Below are 11723 nucleotides of genomic sequence, written 5' to 3'. Positions count from 1 at the left end.
AGAGAGAGAGAGAGAGAGAGAGAGAGAGAGAGAGAGAGAGAGAGAGATGAGACAAAGAGAAAAGACACAGAGCTGAAGATGCAACCTAAGCAAATAAGCCCTCCTTAATTTGCTTGAAAATGGCAAATGATTTTCAACGGCTGACTGACTTATCAGGCTCTGACACGGCGGTGTGTTGTTCTGTCTTCACCTCAACATCACAATCACAGGAAACACACACTCCCATGCTCTACACTTGCACCCCTCTACTCCCACACAGCAGCCACTACAGGAGTGTGTGTGTGTGTGTGTGTGTGTGTGTGTGTGTGTGTGTGTGTGTGTGTGTGTGATATAATTTGTTTTCTCTGCTGCACCTAATTAACCTTTGTCTGTGTGGCACTTACACATCTCATTCACAAGCCGAGCGCTCTTTCATTAGCAGCGCGTTGTGTTTTTAATGCGTGTGACCAGTGGTTGGCAATTCTTTGTAATCTTCAAACTGCATGTTAGAAGTCGAGGACTAGTGTACACAGCACATGAGATGATGTGGGTTGAGTGATGATTTTGATTCAAAGAGGCCAAGGAGGAGGTTTGTAGTAACATGGTTTCATGCGTATCAAAGGGTAAAGGGTGAGGAGGCGGATCAAACTGCACATTTGGAAGGCGGATACCTACACTTGAATGTCCACCATGATCCTCTTGTCCTCCTCAACGTGGATTCCCCAGATACAGTCCTGGCCTTTATCGTAGGCTTCAGGCCAGTTAGGAGACAGCACCACTCCAGCTGAGTCTGTGATCTCGCCACTACACACAGCTGGAAGATACACACACAACCATGGACATTAAGACAGGCAATGCTGAGGGTACAGATTATTGAATCAGCACACATACTGCAAAAGGGCTGGTGGTCAGAAATCATGGATGCAATTAGTTTAATGCCAAAACAATATATTTTCAATAATTCAATACTTCAGTTTTGATTTTAATTTAATAAAAGGAAGAAACAAATCTTAAATGTCGAAACACAATCAGCCTAGCATATAGTTATGCTGAAATACAATTGGAAGTAGGAAACAAGTAGGAAACTTTCCCTCCAGCCAGCTGTCACGTTATATAAAGGTTTTTGTAGTGAAATGAGAAGGTATCGTAATAAGACTCCTCGTTCAGTCTGATCTCAGAATCAGAACCAGAACCATTTATTGCACCAGAACCATTTATTATTCCTTGTATGTTGCACATACAAGGAATTTGACATGACGGGTGGTGCATAACATTAAACAACAATCAACACAGTGCAAAAAGTAGAACCATATTCAAATTTACAGTAAAATATAAAATAAAGTGAAATATAAAATAAAGTGCACAGACGACCAGATAACAGGACTATAAAATAATTACTCACAATGACCATGACCTCTTAACGGCGCATTACGTAGAAGGTCAATCGGGTGGACGTGAATATGCAAAGTTCAGAGTCAGTTATAAACAGTGTTGAGAGGGAGGGGAAGTGGATAGGGCAAACAAACACAGCACTTTCCAGGACTTTCAACCAGGAGACCCGTGTTTGTGCTGCAAAGTGTTGGTGAGTTATTGTGAAGTTACGTTAGTGATGTTTGTGACTTGTTTACATATTTTACGTACTTATTTTAAGCAAAAGTATGATGTTTTTCCAAAACCTAATTGTTGCCTAATGCAAGCCATCAAATATCGCGGCACATTTTACACATTATGTGCAGCCATCATGTAATAGGCTATTGACATGGTTATTTCACGTATGTCTGTGGAATCATGTTGCCTTATTTCAACTTTAACAATCAGCAGTTTCTTGCTCATTGTGGATCTTTCAAAGAAAACGGTAGGAATATATAGAAACAGGCCGTCTGACAAACACTCATCTGAAAACGCCGCACCATGTCGCACTGCGCAGTGCTTTGCAGCGCTGCGTTGCTTGCTGCTGGTTAGGATATTCTAATAGAAAACAAGGCAAAGAGAATTTGTAACTGACGTTGCTCACGCCAAACTCAATTAGGACATGGTCTCATGCACAAATGCACAACAATAGATATTCAAATGGTTGTTTTTATGGAGGAAATATTTGAACGTAATTTTTGCCGATTCTGACAGCCCTAGTATGAAATATGTTGTACTAAAACTCTGAGGAGTGAACATTTTGTTATTTTGCTAAATATTGGGTGTTGCTATTGCATTTCAATAAAGTAATTTCTTGGATGTTTGTTGACTGACTAATAATCAAAAGACAGCATACGTTTTTCTTGGGTCCCATCTAATCTAATTACATTATACTGTAATCTTGTGTGTTTACAGACAAACATCCATTGGAGGCAACAACAGTACCCATGTCTCTCATTTTAAGTAAATCATGTAAGCTTATTGCCTAAAATAAAATAATAATGTAAATAATTTGAAACAGGATGTATTTCAACAATACACAGACATACAGACCTCTGCAGGCAGGCTCGGTCTCGTTCCACTGGGGATTGTTGGGGTCCACGCATTCAATAGTGACAGATCCCTGTTCCAGGGTATAGCCAGGGTCACAGGCAAACTCCACCACAGCTCCCACTGCCCAAGTGATGTCGCTACTGGTCAGGTTACCATACTTCACGAAGGGTTCGTAGCAGTGGCCTGCTGCAAAAGCTGTGGTACAAAGACATTTTCAGTAGCGGAAAGGAGATTTCACAAAGAAGTCAGTTTGGTTAATTTTGGGCTTCAAATTCAACCTTGAAGTTACTAAAGTTGACACATTAGGGTGTTGCCATGCAATTTGGTACAAATATTCAAGGTGTCAATACTACATGGATTGATACAAAATCTGGTTACAACATTTATGGTTCCCAGAGGATGAACTTTAGGCTAATGCCTGCAGAATTGATAATAATGCCTGCAGAATTGATAATAATGCCATCAGCTCTAGATATTAGCTTGCCGATGTTAGCATTGCTAGAATTGTAGTCGCACCAATTAAGTAACCTAAATTTGATACATTTTTGTAGACATGTTGAGGAGCATTATCCCACATTGTGTCCAGGAAACAGTAGCTACATTTTAGAATTAAATTCATTGTATTTTGTATAGCCCAAAATCACAAATCACAAATTTGCCTCAGAGGGCTTTACAATCTGTACACATGCGACATCCTGTCCCAGGACCCTCACATCGGAACAGGAAAAAATAAACCCTTTAACAGGGAGGAAAAAAGGAAGAAACCCCAAAGAGAGTAACAGAGGAGGGATCCCTCTATCAGGATGGACAGAAGTGCGATAGATGTCATGTGTACAGAATTAACAACATAACAGAGTTACAACACATTCTATGTATGTGACATAAATGATTCATCAAATGAGAGTAGTAAGCAGAATAATGTTAGAAAAATTACGACTACTAATAATAACAGCAGCGGTGGATATAGTAGAATGATAATGATAATAAAAACAGTCATGGTATCGGTAATAATAATAGTAATGTGACTAATAATAAATCTGTATAGGACTAAATGCCATGAATAAACATTAAGATGAATTTATGAATTTCATCCACTTGCAAATAGTTCTGACTGGATACATTATTTTGAGGAGAATGTATAAAGAAGAATGGTAATTAGACTGTACTTCTATTGCGCTTTTCTGGTCTTCCATCCACTCAAAGCGCTTTAACACTATACATGTCATCATTCACCCATTCACACCCACTGCCCATCAGGACTAACTAACCAATCATCCATTCACACCCACTGCCCATCAAGACTAACTAACCATTCATACCAATTCATACACCGCAGGAACAGCCTGCAGGAGCAATTCGGGGTTGAGTGTTTTGCTCAAGGACACATCGACATGGACTAGTGAAGCCAGGGATCAAACAGACGATCTTCTGATTGAAGGACGACCCTGCTTTACCACTGAGCCACAGTCTCCCCAGAAGAGGCACAGGCAGTTAGAAACAGCTGAATGAATGCTCATGAAGGAGGAGAGCTGTTCATCGGGGTCGGAATAGTTTGTCAGGATAAAGGTGGAACCATCAAATCTGTTAAGAGACTGGCTGAACAGCATTATGTCCTGTTAATGTCCATAATGAGGTATGTTTCTCCCTTTGGGCCTAATCCCATTTGGGGCAGTGAAGGAGAGGCCTAAGAAGATTACGCTGATCTTATTTCCATTGTGGACATGAAGAGTGTTGCCGATCTGATGGTGAGTGCTGAGACAAATGTGAGGGCAAAAGATAAGTGAAGCTAAGTGATTTCTCACCTTAACCATTAGATGAAACTTACTGTAAAATATATCATATTGATTCTAATGTATAAGGTTAGGCTGGTAGACGGTGGATGTTAATATTGTGTAACCGAAAGACTGTCCTTGATTCTTTTATTCTCAAGCATAGAGAAGCAAAACGTATGAAGGAGTTTAAGATTTACTGGGAGGAATATACTGAGAGCCTCAATTAAATGGCTACAAAAGCAACAGATACAAAAGACAAAATACTTAAAGTGAGGTACTTTTCACTATGGATGTGTTTAAATGAACCCAATAATGTGTTTATTGCAAAAGCTGCATCTAAGGCGGCAATGAAAGTAAAAAATGTTCTTTGGTTATCTAGAGAGTATTTATGAAATGGGGCTTTTGCTCTGACAAAAGTGTGTTTTTTTCTCTCCTGCACTTATTTAAAGTCCGTTGAGGAGATCATTCCATCCATCCATGTCACGATTTTGGTTTTGATTTAGCTTGTTTCCTGTTCTATTTTGAAATCCCCTGCCTCTTGTGTCCTGTGGTAGTTTGACTACCTGTGTTTGTGGTTTCCCCTCCTTTTTTCTGTGGATCACTTGTGTTGGATTAGTCTCGTCACCTTGGCTCTGTTCCCTTGTGTTTCTTCCACCAATTAGCTTTCAGACTGCCCTCGTGTCTGCCCACCTGTGTCTTGTTGTCTGATTAGTTTATTGTGTATTTATAGTCCTGTCTTTTGTCTTCTGGTTGTTGGTTCGTCTACTATGATCCAGTTGATATCCCTCGTGCACATGACCTGGTCCTGTTTTGCCTGTTGGATTTTGAGTTACTAATTTTTGGACTCACCTGTTGGTAAGTTTTAGTTTTTTTTTTTCTGAAATGTCTTTATTAAAATCACTGTTGATCATCCTTCTGCTATCTATGTCTATCTGCTTTTAGGTCCATTCCCTGTTGCCTTTTTGCCCCACCTTGACAATCCACCCATCCATTTGTAATTGCAATGTAGTACAGACATTCATGGTCTCCAGAGAATTTTTTTGTTTTTCATTGAAATACGTTGACAACTATTTGATGGATTGTTGTGAAATTGAGTTCAAACATTATGGTTCCCCTGAGGCTGATGTTCCTACCAGCATGTAAATATTCTTCATTATATATGACTGTTAATGACGGGTCCTGTATTTTTAGAATCCTCTATTAAATGTGCTCTCTATTTTCACAGTGGAATCAGCATACACATCACAAAAGATGAAGGTAGAAAGCGGAAATAAGACAATTCCTTCCGTCACATCTCTGCTCACAAACTAATCTGTAACGTGTGTTAAATAATGTGACCTGATAACATCAATCTAAGTTCAATTTCAATTGACTCATTCACAGTGATGGATCACTGAAACTGACCGACGTTAAACGTCTCTAGTGTCATTTAATATGTTAACCTATTTTCTGTTTACATGTACTCATCTTTGTAGAATGGTCTTAATAGTTTTTAAGTCATAGGACTAATATGCCTGCCTCCGACCTGATGCAGAACTATCTATCCGAAGAAGACTTCACACAGTTTTGAAATTATCAGTATGTGATAATGTAAATGTTAATGAGCAGTGAAATCCAATGCACACTTCAGCATCAATATTCTGTTCAGGACTTCTCTTTAGAAAGAGACTCATGATTACTCACTTTTATTTTATTTGTATAGCCCAATATCACAATTCTGCTTCAGAGGTCTTTACAATCTGAACAACATATGACAGTTGATAGGAAACTACTAAATAAAACACAAGGTCATGATTGGAGGTTCAATCATGACCTTGGGCAGACTCAATTTTGTATGGTTAAACCAACTCTGTCTCCTCCAAAATTAAATACTAAATACAACTAAACTGCATTCTCAATTATGTATCGACACGTGGTTAACATTGTAAACAGAAAGAAAACAAAAGTACTTGGTTATGTTAAGGAAATACGACTGATGTTTTATGTTTCATAAAACCTCAAGATTTGGCTTCATGGGAAACAAACGGTGGTCTCCAAAGTGAAAGTCCTGTGTTGATCATGACCGACCTATCGTGTACTCCTTACAAAGACTTCGTCTGTGTCAAAGACCAGTGTTATCTGGGAGAAAATATTCCCTCAGGCAACTGACAATGCAGTTTTGTTGTAAATAAGAATAATTTTTAACACCTTGTCAGTGAGACTATGACAGAAGAGCTCCTACCTTTTAGAAAGCTGCCAAACCTCTAAAAGCAGTTCTCTTCCCGTCCTTGTATCCCCCCCACCAAATTGTTTTTTTTTCTGTTTGAAGCTTTTCACTGCTTTCCTACAGTCCATCCAACACTTCTTTTGGTGGCTGCATCGCCCTTGATTACTTGGAACTCTTAACCTCCATTCACCAGTCAGCATCTCCTGCCATTCACACTGCTGCTACCTTATGAACCATCCCGACCCCTTAGGTTGTCTGGGACTGGTCTACTTTCTGTTCCCAGAGTCAGAACTAAACATGGAGAAGCAGCGTTCAGTTGTTCTGCTCCACATATCTGGGACAGAGTCCCAGAAAGCTGCAGGTCTGCTAAGATCCTCAGCTCCTTTAAATCAAGATTGAAGACTTTTCTGTTTGCTGCTGCCTTTAATTGAACCAGATTCAATTAATATATTAATCAATTTTCTGCATTTTACCACTGTATTTTATTTCTTACTGCTTTTTATTGTTTCAATGAATGTTCTTAATCGTTTTTAAATCTCCTTTTCTTTTACCTTATGTTTTGATAATGGTTTTATGTGAAGCACTTTGAATTACCTTGTTGTTGAAATGTGCTATACAAATAAACTTGCCTCCTCCGCGAATCGCCACCTTAACGTGGTGGAGGAGTTTGAGTGGCTCAGTGATCCTGGGAGCTATGTTGTCCGGGGCATTAGCCCCTGGTAGGGTTTCCGGAGTTGCCGAGGGTGAGAGGCGCCGAGTGGGAGTGGGGATACTCACGAGCCCCCGGCTGAGCGCCGCTGTGTTGGAGTTCTCCCCGGAGAACGAGAGGGTCTCCTCCATGCGCCTACGGGTTGCGGGGAGCAAGGCTCTGACTGTAGTTTGTGCTTATGCACCAAACAGCAGTTCGGAGTATCTGGCCTTCTTGGAGTCGGTGGGAGGGGTCCTGGAAAGGGCGCCGCCTACCGACTCCATAGTTCTCCTAGGGGACTTCAACGGTCACGTGGGCAATGACGGAGAAACCTGGCGGGGGGTGATTGGGAGGAACGGCTTGCCCGATTTGAACCCGAATGGTGTTTCGTTATTGAACTTCTGTGCTTGCCATGGTTTGACCATAACGAACACCATGTTCGAACATAAGGTGGCTCATAAGTGTACCTGGTACCAGAACACCTTAGGCCGGACATCAATGATCGACTTTGTAATCGTATCATTTGATTTGCGGCCGTATGTCTTGGACACTCTGGTGAAGAGAGGAGCAGAGCTGTCAACTGATCACCACCTGGTGGTGAGTTGGATCAGATGGCAGGGGAACCGGTTGGAAAGACCGGACAAGCCCAAACGTGTAGTGAGGGTGAACTGGGAACGTCTGGCGGAGGACCCTGTCCGGGAGGTCTTTAACTCCCACCTCCGGAAGAACTTCTCACACATCCCAAGGGAGGTTGGGGACACGGAATCCGAATGAACCATGTTCAAAGCCTCTATTGTGGACGCGGCCGCTAGGAGCTGTGGCCGGAAGGTCATCGGTGGCGGCAACCCGAGAACCCGGTGGTGGACACCGGAGGTGAGGGAAGCCGTCAAACTGAAGAAGGAGACCTTCAAGGCCTGGTTGGCCCAGGGGTCTCCTGAAGCAGCTGACAGGTACCAGCAGGGCTGCAGCTGCGGTGGTCATGAATGCTAAAACTCGGGCATGGGAGCAGTTCGGGGAGGCCATGGAGAAGGACTTTCGGTTGGCCTCAAGGAGGTTCTGGCAAACCATCCGACGGCTCAGGAAGGGAAAGCAGGGCTTACCCCAGGCTATTCTCAGCAGGGGGAGGGGAACTGCTAACCCGGACGGGGGACATCGTCGGGCGGTGGAAAGAGCAATTTGAGGAACTCCTAAACCCGACCAACATGTCCTCTGCAGAGGAGGCAGCGCCTGAGGACCATGGGGGAGGCTCAACCATATCCCTGGCAGAGGTCGCTGAGGTAGTTAAAAAGCTCCTTGGTGGCAAGGCGCCGGGGGTGGATGAGATCCGCCCTGAGATGCTGAAAGCGCTGGACATAGTTGGGCTGTCCTGGCTGACACGCCTCTTCAATGTTGCATGGGGGTTGGGATCAGTGCCCATAGTATGGCAGACCGGGGTGGTGGTTCCCATCTTCAAAAAGGGGGACCGGAGAGTGTGCTCGAATTACCGGGGTATCACACTACTCCGCCTCCCGGGGAAGGCTTATGCCAGGGTGCTGAAAAGGAGGCTCCGACCGCTTGTCGAACTTCAGATCCAAGAGGAGCAGTGCGGATTCCGTCCCGTCGTGGAACAGTGGACCAGCTCTTTACCCTCGCAAGACTACTGGAGGGGTTCTGGGAGTTTGCCCAACCAGTCTACATGTGCTTTGTGGACTTGGAGAAGGCTTACGACCAGGTCCCTCGGGGGTTCTTGTGGGGGGTGCTGCGGGAGTATGGGGTGCCGGATCCGTTACAATGGGCGATCCAGTCTCTGTACGACTGCAGTAGGAGCTGTGTCTACATTCTCGGCAATAAGTCAGACATGTTCCCGGTGGGTGTTGGCCTCCGCCAGGGCTGCCCTTTGTCACCGGTCCTGTTCGTGACTTTCATGGACAGAATATCTAGGCGCAGCCTGGGGGCGGAGAACGTCAGGTTCGGGGGTCTAGGGATCGCCTCGCTGCTGTTTACAGATGATGTGGTCCTGTTAGCCTCCTCGGATCATGACCTCCAGCATTCACTGGGGCGGTTTGCAGCCGAGTGTGAAGCGGCGGGGATGAGAGTTAGCACCTCCAAATCTGAGGCCATGGTTCTCTGCCGGAAACCGGTGGATTGCTCCCTCGAGGTGGGGATGGAGTGCCTACCTCAAGCGAAGGAGTTCAAGTATCTCGGGGTCTTGTTCACGAGTGAGGGTAAGATGGAGCGGGAGATCGACAGGCGGATCGGTGCGGCTGCAGCAGTAAGGCAGGCGCTGCACCGGACCGTCTTGGTGACGAGGAAGCTGAGCCGGAAGGCAAAGCTCTCAATTTACCACTCGGTCTACGTTCCTACCCTCACCTATGGTCACGAACTCTGGGTCGTGACCGAAAGGACAAGGTCGCGGCTACAAGCGGCCGAAATGAGTTTCCTCCGTAGGGTGGCCGGGCTCAGCCTTAGAGATAGGGTAAGGAGCTCAGTCATCAGGAGGGAGCTTGGAGTCGAGCCGCTACTCCTTCGCGTCGAAAGGAGTCAGCTGAGGTGGTTCGGGCATCTAATTAGGATGCCTCCTGGACGCCTCCCACTGGAGGTTTTCCAGGCACGTCCAACTGGGAAGAGACCCCGGGGAAGACCCAGAACACGCTGGAGAGATTAAATCTCCAAGCTGGCCTGGGAACGCCTCGGGATCCCCCAAAATGAGCTGGAACATGTTGCAGTGAGAGGGAGGTCTGGGTCAGCCTGCTTGGCCAGCTGCCACCGAGACCCGACCCCGGATAGGCGGAGGAAAATGGATGGATGGAATAAACTTGCCTTGCCTGAGAAGCAGGCCAAAGTTTCTTCCTGATGTCATGTTCTTAGCCTGAAACAATTAATGAAGTGAGAGCTCATTAATATATACGGTATATTATATACAGTGCCTTTGTGTTTTTATCATGAATGCTTTCTGATGAGGTTTGCTGCCATGTTTTCTACATGTTTCTCCAATTTCTACATGTTTCTCCAATTTTTGACATGGCGCTAGCGGATCACCCCTCACGGTTCGGATCACCCCTCACGGTTCGGATCACTCGTGAACCGTGGATCAATCGAGTATTTTTTTTCTTTTTTTTTTACTCTTTAATCATCATAGTGTGTAATACAGTTTTACTGCTGCTGTTCCTTTTCAAGTAACAAGTCCCCCAATATCAATGCAGAGTGTCAGTGAACAGATATAAAGCAGTAGTGTGTTCACTTGAACGGAGCAGGTTAAAAGCATTTAAAGGCGAATGTCATGGCGAGCGGAGGAACGTCAGAAGCCGCGACGTCATTTAAGTCGCAAGTTTGGGAGCATTTTGTCTTCCCTGTAACCTATAATGACGGATGAGGGTGGTGGACAAAACCGTTACGGTATGTAGGCGTTATTTAAAGAGAGAGACACAATAACGGCAATACATCGGCATGTCCACACATATGAAGAGACAACATCCGGTCTGTCAGCGAAGGGGGACACTCAGTTGTAGAAAACAAAAGAATTGTAAATCTGGTTAAAATGCTTGAGCCACGCTACGAAATCCACTCATGCACCCACTTCAGCATGAAGCTTGTTCCAGACCTCTATGAAAAGGAAAAGACTGTAGAGACTGCTTTCACCACGGCGGAGTGATTCATAGTCCGGTGCTGTAGACACGCCCCCGTCTGTGAGTCACACAGACACACACCTGGTGCAGGTGCTGACAGAACTATCAGAGTGGAAGCTAGACAGGCCCAATAATATTCCAGTCGTCACAGAAAGGTCTACCCTCTCCCCAGACAATGGAGATATTCTCATCTTTTTGAAAATAATGTCACAGTAATGGTAAACATTGTTTCAGTGTATTTGAATGACATAACCTGACAGGAAGTAAACATAGACCCAAGTTGTTGCCGGGCAGTTCAGTTCAGTGTAAACAGTGGAAGCTAGCTCACTGGCTGTTTCTTTCTTTCAATATTGATCAAAGGACGAGGATATCAACATACCTCATGTTGCACTTAAACTTAACAGAATTCTTGAATATATTATTTTTATTTATTTATTTCATTTTGTTTCAAATTGGACATCTTGAAGTTCTTTGCTTTAAGTGTTCTTGAAGTTCTTTAATTAATAAATGGAAAGCAAAGTTACATTTGTCTCCTCCCCTTTTCTTTGTTGATCCGAAAAATGATCCGAACCGTGACTCCTGAACCGTGATCCGAACCGAACCGTGAGGTTTGTGATCCGTGACACCCCTAGCGCTAGCATGACAAACGCCATGTCAAAACGTGCTATACTTGAAGTATCCATAGCTCTGGTGTTTACCTTGGTACCTGATGGCAATGCCAGTGGATGTGCCTGTAGCGTCTGTAGTGAGCTCGGTGAAGAGATGCCTGGACGTGCTGAGTAGACCTTCATTGGGAAGATACTCCACCTCATAGGAATCATACAGGGCAGCTGCATCTATGATGTTACCGTTTTTGATCAGCAACCTAGAAGAAAGGGAACAAGGAATCATTTGGCATCTACATCACCAGCGTCATTGAAGTGGTGTGTGTACATACATACATACACATACATACATATATATACACATACATATATATACATACATATATATACACATACATATATATA

The 11723-nt window shown here is 44.0% G+C and overlaps 1 protein-coding gene across 4 annotated transcripts in view; it reads right to left on the bottom strand.

Moving 5' to 3' along the window:
- The window catches only part of LOC116397212 (seizure protein 6 homolog), a 249613-nt gene that overhangs the window by 18120 nt on the left and 219770 nt on the right, over window positions 1-11723 (bottom strand). For all 4 annotated transcript variants that reach the window (XM_031872444.1, XM_031872441.1, XM_031872443.1 and 1 more), the window contains 3 exons: window positions 11412-11578; window positions 2443-2637; window positions 655-793 (listed from right to left, as the gene is read on the bottom strand). In XM_031872444.1, the coding sequence (XP_031728304.1) occupies window positions 655-793; window positions 2443-2637; window positions 11412-11578 (501 nt within the window). The remainder of the gene's footprint in view (window positions 1-654; window positions 794-2442; window positions 2638-11411; window positions 11579-11723) is intronic.

Source organism: Anarrhichthys ocellatus, unplaced genomic scaffold, assembly GCF_004355925.1.
Source record: "Anarrhichthys ocellatus isolate YVR2014 unplaced genomic scaffold, GSC_Weel_1.0 scaffold64, whole genome shotgun sequence".
Taxonomy (NCBI): Eukaryota; Metazoa; Chordata; class Actinopteri; order Perciformes; family Anarhichadidae; genus Anarrhichthys; species Anarrhichthys ocellatus.
The sequence above is the reverse complement of the archived record's forward strand: the minus strand, read 5'-3'. Positions and strand labels throughout refer to the sequence as shown.